Source organism: Microcaecilia unicolor, chromosome 2, assembly GCF_901765095.1.
Source record: "Microcaecilia unicolor chromosome 2, aMicUni1.1, whole genome shotgun sequence".
NCBI lineage: Eukaryota > Metazoa > Chordata > Amphibia > Gymnophiona > Siphonopidae > Microcaecilia > Microcaecilia unicolor.
This window is the reverse complement of record NC_044032.1, coordinates 123,986,447-124,007,997: the sequence shown is the minus strand read 5'-3', so window position 1 is coordinate 124,007,997 and position 21,551 is coordinate 123,986,447. Positions and strand designations below refer to the sequence as shown.

The following is a 21,551-nucleotide window of genomic DNA, read 5'->3' as shown; positions in this document are numbered from 1 at the left end:
GAGATATCTAATGAGAGATCAAATGAGAGATCTGGCTACAATCACCACCCAACCTAGAGACTGTAAGAAATGCAACACCTGGTGCGTGACCTGAGAACTCTGCTGATAAGACTTTCTCCAATTAGGCAGTCGTCTAGGTAAGAATGAAATGACCCTAAGAGCGCAATGAACATCCTCTTAGATCTATAAAAGAACGGAAGAGAGAGTACTGCTGAAAATGACCGGTTAATGCATAAGCAAAAAACTAGCCATTCTCTGGATCCTGAGGAGAAGAGGAAGGGTGACCAAGGACACCAGTTAAATAGGGCTACAAACTCCAACCCTATCTCTATGGCGTTCCATAGTTGGGTATGTTCTGAATATAGAAAGTTCTGAATATAGGAGTCCACCAGCTATGGTAGTACGCTCCGGACAGAAAAAAATTGTCCCAGTATGAACGTCTGATTCACCGGCCTGTAATTTCTTGGATCTCCCTAATCCACATACCACTAATCCACGTACCACGGTCATGCGTCCTCCCTCACTGAGATGTAGATTGTAAGCTCCTTTGAGCAGGGAACGTCCTTCTTTGTTAATTTGTACAGCGCTGCGTAACCCTAGTAGCGCTCTAGAAATGTTAAGTAGTAGTAGTAGTAGTAGTACCAGACTCACACCCAATAGATATGAATGTTGAGCTTGTTTCAGGTTAAAACACCGAACCTAGGCCCAGGGTCCCTGGTGTTCCTAGTGGTGAACAGCCATGGCAAATATTGTATGCGTTAGTTTGCAGAATTACTGCAAAGCCTTGCTTTTGGAGCAGAGATTTCTGTTCGATACTCTCGTGAGAGTTTTTTTTTTTTTTTCTTTAATGCTGTTCTGGCTGTAGAAAGGTGGACATTTGAGCTTCCCCAGAATGGCAAAACTTATGTACCTATGCCCATTAGATATGAATGCTGGACTTGATGGACTTTAGGCCTTACCCAGCATAACCATACTTATGTACCTATGGTATAAATACACAGGAAGTGAGTGAATCCCCTTCCAATTGAAAGAACACTCTGGAGTGAAGGCGCATAGAATGAAAATGAAAAAGGACAAACTTGGAAATTACCTGTAACGAAAAAAGTGAAGTTGTGCCACAGCCACTTGGTGAAGGCAGTGTAGACAAGACTGTATCTGAATTCAAGAAAGCTTGATATAACATCAGGTCTCTAAGGAAGAGGAAGAGATAGCAGATGGTATGTGTAGGCATACTGGACCAAACCAGGATGTTTATAATCTGCCAATGCTGAACTGATAGAGTAGTGACAAACACGAGTAGATGGTTTGAGGACCGTCCACTATCTTTAAGTGAAAGGATGACTTTATTCTCTAAGTGACCATAAGTCCTGTAAAAACCAGAAGAAAGCTAAAATGAAAAATGAGAGGCTTCAAGGCAGTTGGAAAAGAAGGGAAGACATGAATAAAGCATGCCTGCTAAGGCAGCTGAGTGATTGGGAGCTTGGTAGACAGGACTGTCCCTCAGAGAATATGAAAGAGCTGATATATCCCCATGGCATCTGAACAATATACTGTATGCCTCTAGAGAAGGCTTCTTAAAGTCGGAAAAAGAAAACACTGTATAACACTACAGCCATTGAGAGTGTCTGTTAAGTTCTTAAAACACTATATAACATCATAGGCATGGAGTAAAATGCTTGAAAGGAACTAAGATATTATGGTCAGAATTGCAAAGTACCAATCAATTGACTCTTAGACAATGTAGTCCTATTCACCAGGGAATGAGAAAGACAGAAATTTACTCTATGCCTATAGAGAAAGTTTCTAAAGTTCTTAAAACACTGTATAATACTACAGCTATTGAGGAAAATGCTTGAAATTAATTATGATATTATGATAAGATGTAGTTTTCCACCAGGCAATGAAAAATGACTGAGCACCAGAAAAAACTAGTGTTAACAGCCCCGTGATACATAGAAATTTAAAACAAGAAAAGCTTGTTATATATCCATATACGAAAGGAGCCCCCTTTCAACCAAATATTGCCTGCTGATGTGAAGAGCATTTTAGAATACGCCGTTCAGCACATACAAAAGTGTACACATCTTGGAGCCGAACTGCTCTATGAACTGCAGCCTTACCTTCAGCAGAGAGATCCCCAACTGATAAGATGGAGGGAGAAACAAAATGGCCGCCGTTCGCGCCACTGGCCCTGTGGCGATCATCGACAGCACGCCCGACACCTCCGAACAAGCGGAGCCCAGTGGAACGGCGAAGAAACAACAGCCGGCGAAAAAGGCCCCGAAAAAACTGGAGGCAGCACCGGACCCGAAGAAACCTTGAAGAGAGAGCAAAATTTACACGTTCCGGCTGCGTGAACTGCGCGACGCTGACCGACAGCAGCTGTTTGAACTTTTAAGCCATATCGGAAAAAACAGGTGGCCGCGCTTACGCGGTTCGCACTTTTTTTTTTTTTTTCATTTGTTTAAACTGCCGCTGCCAAAACGCAAGAAAATGGAGGAAATTAAATCTGACGAGAAAAATCGCTGTTTAAAGTCACAGATACTGAATTATTTTCTTCTGTTTGTTTTTTTTTTTTTTTATAACCCCTCAATCATAATAAAACACTAGAGCTGCCTGCTCGTTAGAAGTCTGGGGAAAGAAAGGCTGCTTCTTTGAATTTCCTTTTATTTGATTTAATTCTTTTAAAGCAGCTACCTGTTAAAAGTGGCTGCCTCTCCCAAAGACGGTACACCTTTCCAGAGAAAGGGACGGCCCTTCCCTGCTAAGCCAGGGAGATGGGGAGGAAGGGGGGTGGACTCGAGACACCTGAGTTTAACACCCCCGAGGCTGTCAAAGAAAGAAGAGAAAGGAAACCCTGTCAAGCCTCTAAATAAGATTCCAGGCACAGAAGAAATATCACAAATATCTGTAATATCTAAAGAGAAAAGGAGAGAGACTAATGGGCTCACTTCCTACCTGCTGGGAGACTGAGAAAATACTGAGGCTAAGGTCACATGGCCAGGGCTCCTATTGGCTCTCTAGAGTCAGAGTTTTTTCTCAGTCTCCACCTGCTGGTAGGCGAGCACAACCCATCAGTCCAATCCTGATCCGGTCCGGAGGGACGCTAAGGAATGTTCTATTATGTATTGTGTTGACATTGCTAGTATACCATGCCATACTTTGTATTGTTTTCGAATATTTTTACTGCTGTAATTGGCTATTGCTCATGTTTGATCTATTCTTACTGTACACTGCCTTGAGTGAACTCCTTCAAAAAGCCGGTAAATAAATCCTAACAATAAATAATAATAAAGTAGTAAACTGTTTTAGAAATCGCAATCAGTTTGCCCTCCAAGTTTAAACATTTGGAGGGGGCCGGTTATAGGGACACCCTAGCACTGTTATATTCGTGCAGAGGTTTATTTTTTTTTCTCCTGGTAAAGAACCTCTAAAACAGCCATCATCATGTTATAAGAATCTACTGCTCAATATTCAGTTTCTATCTATTTACATATGACATTTATATCCCACATTAAACATTAGGTTGCAACCTGTGTGCATTTAAAATATTTTTTTCCTGTGCTTAGATTAAAACAAAAAAAATGGCATATAGGAACTTGCTTCTTTTGTTTTGTGGATTACAGTATTATAAAAATGCACTTGATATTTTTTATTACTACTTTTTTAAAGAACAATAATTGAATGACAACAGAGCTACTACCATCATACAGAAGTGTCATTCTTGTCCAGTTCGGCACACTATTCGCTGCCAGATTCAATGGAAAATAAATCTGTTGGCTCAGACTGCTGTACCAAATATTACATATTAAGGGCATTTGCTTTAAACTTTGTTTTAATTTGCTTATCTAGTCCTTAGATGCACATGAGTTTGCTTTTTAAACCCAAAGGTGAATCCTAAGGATGGGAACAATTAGGTATAAACTGTGTTGTTTCTGACTTTACTTTTTTTTTTTTTGACAGCTTTGGGTCCTGCTGCTCTGTACATCTGCTGTCTGGAATTCTGAACGATGGAAATGAGAAAATAAAAATTTAAGTTTTGGATGTACTCTGTAGAAGTTGTTGGTTACTTTTGCAGTGTGTGTATGGATGCCCGTTCTGGTGTATGCATGTGATAAGACTTGAATAACTCTATGATTTCCACGCCTCACCTCAATCCAGAGCCGCACCGACATCACTCAGCAGTGAACCCTAGCCTGACCTGACCTTCTTCCCAGGGTGCTTTGTGGTTTATAGCAATCAGGGAGGTTGGATTAAAACAAAACCTTCTTGGCACGTGGTAGCGTAGCGCAGTTTCCCCTCACAACTTTAAGCTGCCTCCAGGTTCTGGCGTTGTGAAGTTGAGACTATTTTCGTCTCTGTACCTATTGCTGCATATCTCGATCACAGAATCGGTCTGTACTAAAGAGATTTTAACGCGGCATTTTCCCTGGAAGAAGAGGGAACTTCCGTAAAGGGCGGGGGGGGCAAGTAGCGCTTTAACCTGGAAGTGTTTGCTGTGTGCTTTCCTTTATTCCTTCAGTGATGGTGGCTAGGTCGTGTGTGTTGTAAGAAGCGGTGTGTGAGTCTTCCAGGAACAGCTGTCACCATGGTAAGAGCCGCTATTGATTGACTGCAGGTACTAAAAGGCCCCCAACATTCCCGTATAATAATAATGCCACTAAAATCGTGTCCGCATTGGACAGCGTTCGACGATAAAATAAACTGAGATAATGATGAGGATGTAAGAGAATAGGGAAGGCATACTGTTCAGTTTATGCATTCGCAATTTAAACAAAGGGAAACGATGGCGATTTGAAATTACTGCACTAGATTATTTCCCTCACTCCTTAAAAAAATACATAAGTGAAGAAACACACAAAACTACTTGCAAGGAATATGGACGATCAGAGGGCTCGATATGGACGTATTATGTAAAGAGTAATATTTGGAAGGTTGTGGACGCATGCTCTTAGAGGCGTATCAGGATCATGTTGTTATGACAAAGACGTGATTTAATGCAGATTTTTCCCAATACTAGTTTAGTATCTCCAGAATGCAGCCACAGATGCTTCATGACCACATCAACAGGGAAAATAAAGTGCATATTTTAGATTGTGTTACCCTTCGTTCCAGATCTAGCCTCAAAGGGGTGGTGGGGGGGGGGGGGGGGGGGGAGGTGAAGAGGGAATATGACTCTCTCTCTCCAACCCTCAATAGGACTTGGTATGGTTGTATCCCAGTAGTTAAAACGGTTATCATAGCAGTATTTCTTGAACATGGCCATCATCCAAAAGAACCAACAGGTTGTAATCTGTTTGGAAAGGTCATGGAGAAAATAGCACCAGAGATACAGTGTTATGAGGCACCTAACCATTATACCTCTATTCAGGAAATCTAGACTGCCTCAATCTTGATTGACTGCACTTTTTGTCCTTTAGATTGTAAGCTCCTTTGAGCAGGGACTGTCTTTCTTTAATTGTACAGCGCTGCGCAACGCTGGTAGTGCTTTAGAAATGTTAAATAGTAGTAATAGAAGTAGTTTTTATTCATTTGGATTTAGCTCACACCTTTTCAATGGTAAGTTCCAGCAAGTTAAATTCAGGTACAGTAAGTATTTCCCTTTCCCCAGAGGGCTTACAATGTGTACCCAAGGCAGTGTGTGTGTGTGTGTGTGTGTGTGTGTGTGTGTGTGTGGGGGGGGGGGGGGGGTTACTTGTTCAAAATCACAGGGGGCACATCAGTGGAAGAAGTGAGATTTAAACACTGGCATCCCTGGGTCATAGCTTGTTAGTATAATTAGTAGAAACAGAGAAAAATGCTAGTAAAGATGCTACTCATGCACACTGTGAAATGGGGCATCTTGGCTACATCAACAGAAGCAGGAACATCCTGAATTGTTTAAAAGGCCTTCGCCAGGCAGTTGTTAATAGAACCCACTAGAAAAAATGCAGCGTTGGACTTGATACTTACAATTGGGGGAAAGTGTTTTTACTATCACAATAAATGGTGACCTGAAGTCCAGTGACAATCGGTGTAGGACCAGAGGCAGAGAGGAGTTATGCAAAGGTCAGAAACATACATTTCAGGAATTCCAGTTTTGTTACAGTGGGGGGAAAGAAGGAATGTATATTATGCAGAACCACAGGATATAGGTTAAACACCAAGCAGTTCCACAAGTAGGTTTGGTTTTATGAATGGTCATATTATGCATGTAAATCTGGATCTTGAATTGAACCTGCTTTGTTTGAAGCACTTCAAACAAAGCAGATACAGTACTTAACCAGTGCTACAAACAAAACAGATGGTCAAGTGCTTGAACCGTCTTCAAGCCAGGGAGCACTAACTGGAATCTACCCCCCAACCCCCTGTATTCCTCTTCCAGCCCCTGTATCTTTTCTACCTCACCATCCATACTCCTGCTCCCTTTATTGTACCTTCTTTTTCCATTGGGAGAAAGTCCAAAAAGCAAACAGTATAATACCCAGAGTGGAGGAGTGGCCTAGTGGTTAGGGTGGTGGACTTTGGTCCTGGGGAACTGAGGAACTGAGTTCGATTCCCACTTCAGGCACAGGCGCTCCTTGTGACTCTGGTCAAGTCACTTAACCCTCCATTGCCCCAGGTACAAATAAGTACCATATGTAAGCCGCATTGAGCCTGCCATGAGTGGGAAATGCGGGGTACAAATGTAACAAAATAAAAAAATAACTGTTCCAGATTTTCCTCCCATGCTGCTTTTTGTTCTGAGGGAAGGCATGTTAGAAGAGAATTAGTTATTGAAACTTGTGTTCTGTCCTTCATGTTGCCAGCTTTACAGCTTTGGGCCTCTGGTAGCATGGAGAAAGCAAGAGAGGGTATCATGGCTGTCAGAAGGAACTTCCAGGTGCAGACAGCCCTCCCTCACCTCCCCCCCTTGCTCCTCACTGGTTGAAGGTGATTCAGGAAGCTGTTTATTCAGAGTATCAAACATCCTTATTTGGAGCTTTGAGTTCCAGCATGGAAAGTGTAGCCAGTCATGCAGCTAGGCGCCTATGAAATTTCTAGCCCCAGGCTTAAGAATATATAGTCAGGCAAATCCAGGTGAAGTAGACCTGTGGACTAAACCAAAGCATTTCAAGCACAACATTTTAAGTTAAGAGAAACAAAAATAAGAGAAACTAAGATGTGACAATCAAACATACGTATTAGTTTGCCACTTGTTTTCAGCTGTACCATATTGAAAGTGGCCATTCTCATCTGGTTACAGTCATTCAAACAGAGGACATTTGCAGCCCATCATTGACCTTTACTCTAACTGGAACATGATCAGTCCACTCAAAAGGAAGATATTGTGCCCATGGTCGGATTGAATTGCTTCTGTGGCACTTTTTGTGGTTGGAAACACAAACAAAAAAAGTAGTTAAGGCAGGAAAGCAAGGTGTCTTTCCACTCAAACATTTTAAAGAAGGATGTTCAAAGTAGTGCTGTCTGATTCACCCAAAACTTTTTCAATTCGATTCGCTCATATGAATTGCTTTTGATTCTGCTTTACTGAAATGTATGGTCCAATAGCCTCAGACCTATGCTAATATTATCAGAGTAACACAACCAGGCAGCAGCAATTGAACATTTTAAACGAAAGCATTTACGATGATAGGTTAAACTGCACCAGCCTCTACTTCTCTAAAATGTCTATACTATCTCCACAATTATTGTTTCTAGAGCACTCCTGAAGTGGCATCAGCAGTCTGCAATACAAGATGGGCATCATAACGCCCAGCTGGAAGCAGGGTTGGCCTACTTGGCAGATGCTAATTTATGATGTGTTACAGCACGTTAGCATCTCTGGTTGTTGCATTGGGCAGTGCATGCAGTGTCAGACACGTCTAGTTAAACTGCCTTTTCAAAGCAAGTGGCTATTTGGAGAAGATATCAGTAACTTGGTGAAAGAACTGAGGGAAACAAAGCCACAGTGGTTGCCAGAGGATAAGCTGAAAGCCTCTAGTCGTCCGTCTTCAGGGGGCTCTTGATCTCCAATAAGAGACAGCAGATGGTACTGGCCTGGTCATCAACAATATGGTCAGGCATGCCAGTCTTCCTTTCGTGTGGACAGGAAATCCTCCTTAGTTAGCTGAAGTGTCTAATGCCTCCCAAGCTTTGCAATGATGTGAAGCTGGTCCACTCTTCTCTTTCTCTCGTGGTAGGACAACTTCACGAGTTTCGGGAGATGTGGACCAAAATCACATCAGACCAGTGAGTTCTGGATATTCATACAGAAAGTTACTAGTTGGAGTTCTCCCACCCAGTTGCTCCTTGAAGTCTCCAGGTTGAAAGGGAACTGAGTCGGTCAAGGTTCAGGCCACTGTAGATTCCTTGCTAGTGCTCCATGGTTGAACAGGAACAAAGCAGATACTGCATCTACTTCATTGTCACAAAGAAGGAAGGTACCTTTTGTCCGATCTTAGATCTCAAACTTCAAACCACTGCCTCCTAGTGTCCCGCTTTCACATGGAAACACTGAGAAAAGTAATAGCCTCGGTTCAAGAGGAAGAATTTCAGATGGAAACACTAAAAGAAATTATGGTCTCGGTTCAAGAAGAGGAATTTATCACTGCCCTCAATCTCAAGGAGGCGTACTTGCATGTACCCTTATGGCTGCCGCATTAGAGGTTTCTATGTTTTACAGTGCTCGACCGTCACTTCCAGTTCAGGGCTTTGCTCTTTGGTCTCACCACAGCACCAAGAACATCAGAGAATCAGAGTTCACCCTTATGTCAATGACTGGCTCATTTATGCATCCTATTTGAACAGCGTGGCAGCGATGGACAAAATTGTCCTTCTTCTGCAGTCATTGGGTTGGGTGCTCAATTTTGAGAAAAGTAGACTAACTCCATTGCCTGTGTGTTCTATTTGACACAGCAAGGAAGAAAATCTTCCTTGTGGAACACAGGAGGGCAAAGCTGCTTCAACAGATTTGTCTTCTCCTCAGTCAAGAAAGGCCCAGGGTCTGGGACTATGTCCAGGTTCTGGAGTCAATGACAGCAGTGATGAAAGTGGTGTCATGGGTAAGGGCTTATATGCTGCCATTACAGGAGTCTCATCTCAGCCACTGGTCTCCAGTGTCACAGAAGTATAGCCTTCATCTTCCTTGGACATTGGTTTCAAGACGCAGTATGCAGCAGTGGTTCTTGCCCAGGAATTTGATCATCAGAGCTCCCTTTCTGATAACACAATGGGAGATGGTGACAACAGATGCCAGCAAGTCAGGTTGGGGAGCTCATTACAAGTTCCATCTGGCACAGGGCACCTAGATAAAACAGGAGTCTCAGTGGTCACTAAATTGCTTGGGGCTCAGGACAGTACAGAATGCCTTATGTGACTTTGTTCCCTTTCTGGCGGGGGCCACGACTTGAGTTTTCTCCAACAATGTGATGGCTCATATCAACAAGCAAGGCGGGGACCCGCAGCCATCCAATGAGTGGTGGAGGCAACCTTTCTTATGAGTTGGGCAGAGAAAAATCTTCTTTGCTAGTCGGCAGCTCACATCCCTGTGTCCTTCAGGTGGACTTTCTGAGCAGGCACTCCTTGGACCCCTGGAGAACAGGAACTATTCATCCAGGGTTTTCAGCTGTTAGTGGATCGATGGGGTTCTCTGCTCCTGGATGATGGCAACGAAAAGGAATGCCAAAGTGCCCAAGTTCTTCAGCCATTGGAAGGAACCAGGCTCGATTGGGATTGATATCCTACTGCATCCCTGACTGGAGACACATCTGCTGTATGTCTTTCCTCCTTCGCCCATAGTAAGCCACGTGATGAAATGGATCGCATTGCACCGGGTTTGAATAATTCTTGTAGCCCTCAATTCACTGTGTACACCATGGTGTGCGGACCTGATTCAACTGTTGGGTGGGGATCCTCTCCATCTTCTGCAGGTACATGCCCTGCTGAAGCAAGGTCTGGTGCTCATAGAGGATTCATGCCCCTTTGGTCTTTCGGCTTGTTCATTGAAAGGGCTCTGTTGAGACAAAAAGGTTATTTTTATTTGGTCATTTCTACTTTACGTCATGCTCGGAAACACTCTACATCCATGGTATATACAAGGCTGTGGAAGATGTTCAAGGGCTGGTGTTTCGAGCACAGTTTTACTCCCTTCTCTGCTCAAATCGCGCTCATCCCAGCATCTCTTCAGACAGGTCTTCAGAAAGGATTGGCATTGTCTTCTCTAAAAATTCAGCTTGTGGTTTTGGCCTGTTTTAGGGATCAACTACAGAAAACATCTCTTGTGGCTCACCCAGATATTGTTCAATTCTTGCAATGAGTGGGCCACTTGAGGCCTCCCTTTCGTATGCCATGGCCAAAGTGGAGCCTTAATTTAATCTTTTCAGCTCTTCAGGAGCCTCCTTATGAGCCACTCTGGAAGGCCTCCTTGAAAGATCTTACACTAAAGACAGAGTTCTTGGTGGCTGTTGCTCGGCACTTAGGGTTTTGGAGCTTCAGGCTCTCTTGTCGGGAGCCCTTTTTCCGCTTTTCAGAGGAGGGGGGTCTCTCCGTGCATGGTTCCTTCCTTTCTGCCAAAAGTGATATCTGCATTTCATTTCAACCAATCTATGGTGCTTCCATCCTTTTGCAGAGAGAAAAGAGGCTCAGTATTCTTCCTTGAAGCTTCTCGATATACATAGAGTCCTCATTAGATATCTGGAAGTCATGAATGAGTTTCGCAAATCATACAAACTGTTTGTGCTGTTTGGTAAGCAGAGGCTTGACTTCATGGTTTCTAAGCCCACAATTTGTAGATGGCAGAAGGAGAGTATCACGTCTGCTTGTTTGCTTTCATGGAAGCAGGCTCCTCATGCCTTGCAGGCTCATTCTTCAAGGCCTACAGTGACATCCTGAGCAGAGACTACCTTAACTGCCTCCGGTGGATATTTGCTAGGCGGTGACATGGTTGATGCATACCTTTGCCAAGCACTACAGGGTGGACATTGTGTCACGCTCAGAATCCAGTTTTGCGGCTTATGGCTTCGGTCTTCAGGGTGGTGGCGCCAGGATCCCACCCACTCTAGGGGTAGCTTTTGAACATCCCACAGGTTCTGGAATAGTGGGAAGCTAAGTAATGGAAGGTGAAATTAGGTCTTGCTGATAATTTTCTTTCCATTAGTCCTTCCCACTATGCCAGAGGCCTGCCCAAGGTTTCTGAAATGTTTACTTGGTGTAAAGTAATGGGTCAAATAACTACTGTCACTTTGCATGGTGCTTCTTGCATATCTCTTGTTCAGAGATGAGAGAGGTCCACACATGTTTTCTTGTCTGGTTAGTGTTAGGTTAGCAAGTTGTTTACGTTTGTTGTGTTTGTTCTGAGTTCCTCCTTACTGCTTGTCTATGTAAATAATAAGGAGCTGGACTGGATGCCAAGAGAGATGTGTCTCAGCTCAGTTTTCAGTACTCTATCTCCTCCTGCTGGTTGATGAACACAACTATCTCAGGTTCTGGAATAATGGAAGGACTAATGGAAAGAAAATTGTCAGGTAAGACCTAATTTCTCCTTGATGTTTTTTTTAACACAGCGAATAATTAAGCTGTGGAATCTGTTGGACTGCCAAGACAAACAACAAATTCCTGGAGGAAAAGCCCATAATAAATTATTGGCCAAGTAGACTTGGGAGTGCCATGGGTCATCACTGGAATGAACTATGGGAAATAGATCTACTTTTTTAGGATCTACATGGTATGTTCCCAGACTGGCCACTGTTGGAAGAGATAGGATGCTGGGCTCAGTGGACTCTGCATGGCTTTTCTTATGTTGTTATACATCCTAATGGAACTTTTAACCATAAACGCTAGCTCTGTGGGTGCTTGAGCATCCCCAGTATTGAAGAAACACTTCAGTGTGTGTAAGAGTTATTTTTGTTGAATTTTGCTGCACCCAATTAGTTTGAACTAAAATGTTAGCTTTTATAAACTTTACTGACAGGTGTGTTCAATTGCTTTTTGGAGACTAGGAGTCCTGCAGATAAGAGCCTGGTTAGGTTGATAAAAGCTTGAGTACAGAAATGCTAGGTTATTCCAGTCAGTCAGACTTCTATGGTGGATTAATTAATGGCATCAGTACTAAAGGGAATGATAGTGATGGATTGTATAATCCACTGGATTCGAGTTAGAAGACAGCATAGTCTTATCCGAGGGAAATCATGGAAATGGGGAACAGTGGAGGGGCCATGGAGTGGCTGCTATATTTAGGTGGGAGTGGAAAGTGACGCTGAAGAAATGACCTGCAGGACTAGCTCTTTGAGCTAATTTCAGAAAGTAGTCTAGGCCTTCCTCACCATCTGCTAACATACTATTCCAAATAGAAATCTGTGTGGTTTGCATGCCAATCTTTTTGCAGAGTTTCATGTGATTTTTGTGTGTGTATGTGTGTTTCTAGAGTTATTTAGTTTTTTAATCTGTTTTTGTATTGCATGTATACAGCCGCAGAATGATTACATTGAATTACATCGTAAGCGCTATGGATACCGTTTGGACTACCATGAGAAGAAGAGGAAGAAGGAAGGCCGTGAGGCCCACGAACGCTCTAAGAAGGCCAAAAAAATGATTGGCCTGAAGGCTAAGCTGTATCACAAACAACGCCACACTGAGAAGATACAGATGAAGAAAACGTGAGTGTCAGCTTTTGTTTCTGGTCTCTCTATATTCTCATGTTACCCCAATTTTCTTTCAGCATTAGCAGAGATAGCAGCGTTCATGCTGTTCAAATGATGCTTTGAACTATACCCAGGGCTTTTTTTGAGGGGGTACTTGGGGGTACTGAGTACCGGCACCTTTTCCATTGTCTGCTAAAATTGACCCATGGTCCCCAAGTTTTAATGAAAGCGCTCAAGCTCTACACACCAATTCTGCCTTGTCATAGATTGTGTGACTGGTTGCAGGGGGCCTGGCTATTGTAGGATGGGTCCCTCAGTGATCACCCCAACCCTGAAGGGTGGCCTGGCATTTGAGTACCGGCACCTTTTTCGCTAGAAAATATGCACTGACTATACCTATTATATAATTGTGTTGGATGAGTTTGTGAGCTTATAGACAGAAGATAAGTGGAGGGATGCTATGGATGTGGGGGGGAGATAGAAGGGCACATTTTACAGGAAAGTGTGTAAGGTTAAAAAAAAAAGAGGAGGGGTTGAGTGGGACCTTGGTAGACTCATGGAACTGAGGTTTGAGGTACTAATGAATACTAAAGGTGGTTTGAGGGTGAGGTGATAGTTTGATTATTTTTTAAAATGTGTATTCCATCCATCTCAAATTCAGAGTAGACTAGGTTTGTTTGTTTGTTTGGGGTTTTTTTGTATTAGTGAGAACTGATGTGTGTCATTTATTAAATTTAGACCCTTGGATTCTATAAAGATCTTGGCGTGATCCTGAGCTACATGCACAAGTTAATTGACTGAGATAATTAATTGTAATTGGGTGTGAACAATAAATTATTGATGCTAATTGGCACCAGTTAGGATTTGTGCTCACCTCTGGCTGTGCTCTATTCTATAACACTGGGTGGTGCCTAAATCCCCTAGCGCACAACCCCAAAAGGGTGCATGGCCATGGGAGTGGTATGGGCTGGTCAGGGGTGTTCCAAAAAAATTGTGAACAGTGTTACAAAATACCAGGGATGCATGCCCAAATTGGGCTTTAGTAATTACATCTGGTTTCAGGTGGAAGTCCTGAGGCCCAAATTTGGGTGTGAGAATTGATGTTATGTGTGACCTTTATGGGATACTGCTGAGCACTGATTTTTTTTTTTCCCGACATTGATTTTTGAGCGCCATTTACTGAATTCAACCCAGAATGAATAATGTAGGTTTTGGAAAAGAGACACTGCAGAGCCTGCAAAAGAATTAACTGCTTAAATATTTGAGGGTAAAGGTAACCAATAACCTGGAACAATTGTTAAATGCAAATTTTATATACCATTAATAAAGGTAATTAAAGAAGATGGGAGGGGGGTGTAAGAAGAACTTTACATGGTTAGGCAGAATGGCTTTAGTGCAAATGAATGTACTGCTAAGAGTTTTGTATCTTTTTCAAGCTCCTAGTTTTTTTGAGTCTAGGAACAATATGAGGATGGCAACAGGGCTGTTGAGAGAGACAGCTCTGTTGTCCCGACTCCCAGCATGGACAGGAGCAGCGCAGGACTGGACCACCGCCACCCCTGCACCTTCTTGTCTGCTTCCTCGCTCTGTCCTGTCGGGACCCAGATGATTGCATTAACGCAATATTGTGTTAATGCATTCATCCGGATCTCGGCATGGACAGGAGCAGGAGAGGATAGACCCAGAAGCAGGCAGGAAGAAGCTTGTCTGGTCCTATCCCAGGCCCTCCTTGGAGGCCGTGCCTGGGGAATTCGCACCCCCCCCCCCCCCCCCCCCCCCCCACACACACACAGAGCCCTGGATGGCAACACCTGATATCCAAATCTATTATTGCTAGATCAGTGCTTTTAAAACAGTGCTTGCAGGACTGATTGAGGTTACCAGACTTTCAAGAATATTATGAAGCAGCTCAGATAAGACACGTTTGGGACTGGAGAAACCAAATACTAGTATAGAACGATACTATGCAACACCATATCTGCTCGAGGGCTTACCCTGGATAATGGGTGGACAGTACAGATTTAATGAACTAGTTAACCCTTATACTCATCATATCTTGCATATATGGCAAAAGATTTCAATAAGAAAAAGGGGCAAATCTTGGGGTTCATCTCCTAGTCTCATTATTTTATTTTATTTATTTATTAGGATTTAACCGCCTTTTGAAGGAATTCACTCAAGTGGCATATAGCAAAAATAAGTCAAACATAAGTAATACACAATTACAGCAGTAAAAAATATTCAAACAATACAAAGTATGGCATAGTATGCTGCATTACAATGTCAACACAATACACAAAACATTTTAATAGACAGCAAATGGTGTAAACAAAGATGGAGCATTTAGATATGATAGAGTAACATGAGTAACTATGTAAGCCACATTGAACCTGCAAATAGGTGGGAAAATGTGAGGTACAAATGCAATAAATAAATAAATAAAATAAGGGACTAGTTTAAAGAAAGTTGCAAATGAGGTCAGAAAGGTGCTTGAACATTATCTTAGCTAGGGTAGGAGTCCTGCTATAGTATGTGCAGCCATCAGGTGATGCAAGGAATGATGGCTGAACAGGGGGATAAATTTGGGCAGTGGGCAAAGACAGGTCAATAGAACTAGTACCAGCTCATAGAAGAGGGGCAGGGGTGTCCTTTTGATTTTTTTTCCCAGTTAAGCATTATGGGTTAAATGTCGAGGGTTATTTTCTATTTTTATTTATAATTTGAAAAATACAAACAAGCATTCACTTGTTTAAAGTAACATGAATAGTCCCCGCCCTCACATCGAGGAAACGGAACGCGGCATAGTTGCCAAGCAAACAAACGTGACATCACAGGAACGAAGAACCAATCAGACAGAACGGAACTTGGAGGAGGGAAGTGGAGTGGATTGAATCTCTAACATCATATACAGGGAGTACATACAGGGAGTACGAACATCAGTGGAGGCAAGTGCACAGAACGGAAGGGAAGACAAACGTTTAATCACTTTGTCACTCACTCACACACACACACAATCACTCTGTGTATCTCTCTCTTACACTGTCTGTAAAACACACTGAGGTATATTTTCAAAGCACTTAGCCTTCCAAAGTTCCATAGGTTTCTATGGAACTTTGGAAGGCTAAGTGCTTTGAAAATGAGCCCCACTGTCACTCTGTCTCTCACATGGGCAACTAACTGTATGTTGCATTCTCACTAGTAAGGAGCTCTTCTGATGTTGATTGTTAAACTGATTGAAGGGCCTGAACAAGGAAAACCTTTACCACATTGTAACACAGTTTACACAAAAACTATTGTATATAAAGAAATCTTACACATGTAAACAACAATTATATTCAGAATATAAGTACATAAGTAATGCCACACTGGGAAAAGACCAAGGGTCCATCGAGCCCAGCATCCTATCCACGACAGCGGCCAATCCAGGCCAAGGGCACCTGGCAAGCTTTCCCTGTGGAAACATTAATAGCAGGAACTCATTACATTGCTAGCGCCCGTTTCATTGCGTTAAGAAACGGGCCTTTTTTACTAGTATGTATATAATGTGAAAGGCCTTACGTAAACTTACAAAACCCCCGTGAGAGGCATAGCGTAAAGTTACCCCCCCCCCCCCCCCCCTTATTCTCCGGCAAAACAAACTAAGCAGTTACAGAGATAAGCAAAGAGAAAAGTAGCCCCAAGGTCCTTAGTAGCCTTTTTTTCAATGCCAAAAAAGCTTTCCTTCTCTCCTGCTTACTCTTATGTACATCTGGTTAAACCGAAATGCGCTGCCCACAAAACAAATCATCCATATTTCTAAATTATAATCTAATGACCGCATTTAGGTCTTGTTCAAATACAAATGATGCCAATAGAGTAGCTCTTTCAGTTATTTTAGATATGGAATCCTCCAGAATAGTTGAGATGTCGTTAAGATCAGTCTTCTCCACTCGTGGTTGAACCCCTTGTAAGTCACCAAATATTGTTTTCAAATCCGGTAGAAAGTAAGCTTTGTTTAAAGGAGGAATAACTTCAGAAGATAGCTTCAAAATTTCCACAGCATACTTTTGAAACACATCCACAGGGTTCATTTGGAAAATTCAGAAAGCGAAGATTTTAATCTTCTATTATAATTTTTAAATTGTTCAAGCTTATTTTGTTCAGAACATTACTTTAACCAAAGAGGCTGATACAGATTCCAAAGCCACAGTTTCTTCCTTGACTTCAGAAAGTTGACTTAATTTCTCTTGCTTTATACCAGAAACAGTTTTAGTTAATAAGTCCATTCTACTCACAAGTGATGAAACGTCTGATGAATATTTGGCCACCATACCTTCCAGCTTACAAAGTACCTCCTAAAACTCATCAAGAGTCACTGTCAAGGGTTAGTTATCTTCAAGTTCAACATTGCCTGGGGAGGGGACTTACCTGGAGTTGAAGTAAAGAGCTCTCAATACAATTGAGGTGTTATAGGGGTTATGGGATTGATATCTAAAATTTACTAAGAACGTCAAAGTACCCAATTGGGAAACGCTTAAGTATATGCAATATTGGGAGAATAAACTTAAGGAAGGGAGGGCCAACAATGGGAGAATATTATCAAAGAGATGCATAAAGTATCAATTTCTTCTGAGTGGAAAGAAGCGACTTTGAAAACATTATTCAGGTGGTATAGGACACCTGTTAAGTTGCATAGGATTAATGGTCAATACATGTTGGCAAAGTTGCAGGATGTGGGAATGTGAAATAGTTTTTGGAAGAACGTTGAACTTAATAAAATCTTTAGGGATCATGTATTTTTATTCCCAGCATTATGCTTATTGAATTATGGATTCAAGATTGGCCAGTGGGTAAGAAGAAAACTTCAAATAATTGCATTCTGGCTGCCAGAACCGAAATAGCAAAGAACTGCAGATTATGGCAGCTCCCTACCATAAGTGGTTGGAGGAGGAGGAGGAGGAGATTAAGCTATGTTATGTTGTTGGAAATGTTAACAGCATGTGGCATCAGAAAATGCATAGATTTGAGGAACAATGGCATGATGTTCAGACCTTTTTTGCTTTGTGAAAACAGCACTGGCTTCCTATCCGTTTCCGCATACAGTTCAAACTCCTCTTATTGACCTATAAGTGCATTCACTCTGCAGCTCCTCAGTATCTCTCCACTCTCATCTCTCCCTACATTCCTCCCCGGGAACTCCGTTCACTAGGTAAATCTCTCTTATCTGCACCCTTCTCCTCCACTTCTAACTCCAGACTCCGTTCCTTTTATCTTGCTGCACCATATGCCTGGAATAGACTTCCTGAGCCGGTACGTCAAGCTCCATCTCTGGCAGTCTTCAAATCTAAGCTAAAAGCCCACCTTTTTGATGCAGCTTTTAACTCTTAACCCTTATTCACTTGTTCAGAACCCTTATTTTATCATCCTCACTTTAATATTCCCTTATCTCTTGTTTGTCTGTCCTAATTAGATTGTATGCTCTGTCGAGCAGGGAACTGTCTCTTCATGTTCAAGTGTACAGCGCTGCATACGTCTAGTAGTGCTTTAGAAATGATAAATAGTAATAGTAGTATTGATATTGAAATGTTTATGGTAGGGGAAAGGCAGGTTGCAGCATTGACTGATCTATTGTTGATATGGTATGTAAATGTTTATACTAGTGTGTATTAATGTTTACTCAAGATTAATAATGGACTTGAAGAAACATAAGTCTGCTTGCAGTGCTGTTATTGTTGTAGACAGCAAACATTTAATAAAGTTACAAAAATAGTTTGCATATACCAATTTTGCAAACTTTCATCTCATTTTTGCCATTAGCCTTAATTACTTTTAAGTCTCTATATTAGTTGTGATTGTTAGGATTTTGTTTAGACCATCTTGTTTTTCTGTCCCGGTTTTGATATGTGCTTTTACTATTTGATTTTGCCCCTCAAAGTTTGAGATGAGATGGAATATAAATACATTTATAACTGTGGTTTACAAATGAATAAAATAAGTGAACTGTGATCAGTGGTAGAAAAGTAATATATAAAAAAAAAACTTAGGTATTGACCAAGAATTTTTAGGAGCCAGAGAAATGTTTCTTTTGATAAGCTCAATAATGCAGAATAAAAATAAAAATATTTGGCTCGTTTAATAGAAAATCTTATTCCTACTTTTTACTTATTGTTTTCCCTTTCTTACAGTTGCTCCTGTTTCTTCTTCGCCCACCTGTCTTGTTGACATCATCTTCCTTCAGATGTTTTTCCATTTTTGTTTCTTTTCAGCTGCTCTATATTCCTTCTAATTCCACTTCCTCTCGGTTTCTGCCTATTCTGTCTTTGGCGTGAGCCCAGCGACATCTCTGTTTAGACCAGGTCTAACCAAAGCAGTGGTGATGACAATTCCCTGTGGCCTGCTCCAGCTGGCACAGCAGAGGCTAACCTTAGGGGACCAGATTTTTAAGTCCATGGGGGCTTTTCAGCTCTGGCTATGGTCTCTCTTTAATCTTTGTCGATTTTTCAAGCATCAAAATATTTTATATGAATCTTGCATGAGAAAATGTTGAATAGCATTAGATAACTTAATTTTACGTTTTGTAATATAGTAGGTACTGTAGCATCAGATAAAGTCCAGCTGTCTCATTTAGTTGCCCAGTTTATTCCTACTAACACTGCTGTATGCTGGTACATCTAAACTTTTCCTCCATTATGATTTGCATTATAAATTGCAGATGATGAGGGTCACGTGATGCTGTGAGAGAGCCAGACGTGCAGAGCTAGCTCTCCGAGGCCCCAACCCGAAAATCGAACTTTATAACTCTAAACGAGACAACTCGGGTGCAAATCTTGATAACAGAAAGAGTGAGGAGTGAATGGAAAAATATTTGGAGAGCTCCCCGAGCGGAATGGTAGGCAAGGGAGTGAAACGCGAGAAGGAGAAAACGAAAGCGCTGGGAGCGAAAATGGAGGAGAAAAAGCAACAGGAGGGGCCGGTTTTCTCCGAGGAACAAGTCTCACAAATAACAGCTGCAGTTGAGAAAGCGCTGGAGCCGCAAATCAATCGCTTAGAAGAGAGAATAGTAAGCATCGAAACACTACTTACCGACATTAATAGAAGAGCAGGAGAACTAGAGAATCGGGTCTCCGCGCTAGAGGACACGGGCCCAGCAACAACAACGGCAGTGGAACAGCTTCAAAAGAAAGTGAACAGGATGGAGGAGAAAATGGACGACCTAGAAAACAGGTCCCGCCGAGCGAATCTCCGAATCATAGGACTCCCAGAGGAAATAGGAGAAAGGGATCTCTCGACAATACTAGAGAAGTGGCTGGCTGAAGAACTGGCCTTATCGGACACATTCGGGCCCTTGTGCCTAGAAAGAGCGCACCGCGTGGGGAGGCTTCAAGATGGCCGCCGAACACCAAGAGCGGTATTAATAAAAGTCCACAATTATACCCACAAGGTAGAAATCCTCAGGGGATATCGCATGAAACGCGACACACTACAATACAAAGGGCATAAAATTCTAATATTCCAGGACTATTCAATGATGCTCCAGGAACAACGGAAACAGTTTACTCCTCTGTGCAAGAAGCTTCACGACCATAACATAAAATTTTTGCTGCTATATCCAGCGATTCTCAAAATCCATCACAATAATCAGTGGAAATCGTTTACCGCCACGGAGGCTGCACAAGAGTATGTGGCACAATTATTGGATAAGTGAAACAGTTATCATCCAATGCTGAGACTGGTAATGTGGTTTGATTGATAATGCAAAATGAGTAGAAAATGCACAGAGTTTATCGTTCACTGTTAAACAAGATAGCTGGAAATGTTATAAATAACTGTCTTGTGGGAGTTAATGATACCTTATAAGATAGGGTTGGGGCTGATGGCATTGAACATGACCTGGGTATCTGACTCATTAGTGGGTCGGATGCATGTAAAGGGCAAAGAAGGGAAGGGGAAGATAGGGGAGGGGGGAGGAAGGGGGGGAGGGGAAGGCAATAGGGGGGAAAAACCTAATATAGTCTGGAGAGAGAGAAGAGATGGACGAATAAATAGTAACGGGAAATGGGGGATAACAAATAAATATACTGGCATGGATAACCTGGACTGCTCTGGGGTGAGGCTGGGCGCCCTAGGGTCGAGATGTAAGGTATTACACCTAGAAGAATATTGGCCCATAGATAATGGTTAAACAAAAAGGTAGATGTGTACGACTGATATCTTGGAATGTTTGTGGCATTACTTCGCCAGCTAAGAGAACAAAAATCTTGCAAGCTCTGAAAAGGCAACAGGCAGACATTGTTTGCCTCCAAGAAACGAGGCTCTCATCAGAGGAACACAAAAAATTAATACGTTATTGGGTAGGGGAAGTGTATGATTCTCCTGCTGATGGGCGCAGAGGGGGAGTGGCCATTCTGTTTAGTAAATCCCTACAATACAAGGCTAAGTTACTTTTTAAAGATGTAAAGGGCCGATTCGTGGGGCTTCAGGTAAACGTGCAGGGACGAGAGTTTTTGTTGGTGGCCCTATATGGCCCTGTAGGGAACAAGACAGAGCTGTTTGCACATCTATTGAGGGAATGCCAGAAATATCCAAACCTGCAACTGGTACTGGCTGGAGATATGAACGCGGTGATGGATCCAGCATTGGACCGCACAGGGCAGGGGTCCCATGGGCCCACACACTCACCTACTGAATTAGAATTGTTCACCACAGCGTTGGGGGTGGTGGACCCTTGGAGACTCCTCCATTCGGAGGAGCTGGACTTTACACACATTTCCAGGGCACATAAAACACAATCTCGACTGGATTATATTTTTGTGACGCAGCACATTCTCCAACATATATCTGAAGCCACAATAGGGCCCGAGGGGATCTCCGATCACGTGATGATATGGGTGGATTTACGGGCGCCCCACTACTTCCAGGGAACACCGCATTGGAGGTTCCCAACTTACCTATCATCCTCAAGGGAGTTTGTCA

General features: G+C 42.4%; 2 protein-coding genes across 3 annotated transcripts in view; one reads left to right on the top strand and one right to left on the bottom strand.

Annotated features, from left to right (window-relative positions):
• GFM2 (G elongation factor mitochondrial 2) overlaps window positions 1-4,383 on the bottom strand; it is a 147,448-nt gene extending 143,065 nt beyond the window's left edge. The window contains 1 exon segment of the mRNA XM_030193279.1: window positions 4,152-4,383. The gene's annotated coding sequence lies outside the window, so the exon portion shown is untranslated.
• A 120-nt stretch (window positions 4,384-4,503) lies between these two features.
• The window catches only part of NSA2 (NSA2 ribosome biogenesis factor), a 53,482-nt gene continuing 36,434 nt past the window's right edge, over window positions 4,504-21,551 (top strand). For both annotated transcript variants that reach the window (XR_003940994.1, XM_030193278.1), the window contains exons 1-2: window positions 4,504-4,591; window positions 12,427-12,614. Coding sequence is in view for 1 of the 2 variants with exons in the window: in XM_030193278.1 (XP_030049138.1) it covers window positions 4,589-4,591; window positions 12,427-12,614 (191 nt within the window). In the remaining variant the exon portion in view is untranslated. The remainder of the gene's footprint in view (window positions 4,592-12,426; window positions 12,615-21,551) is intronic.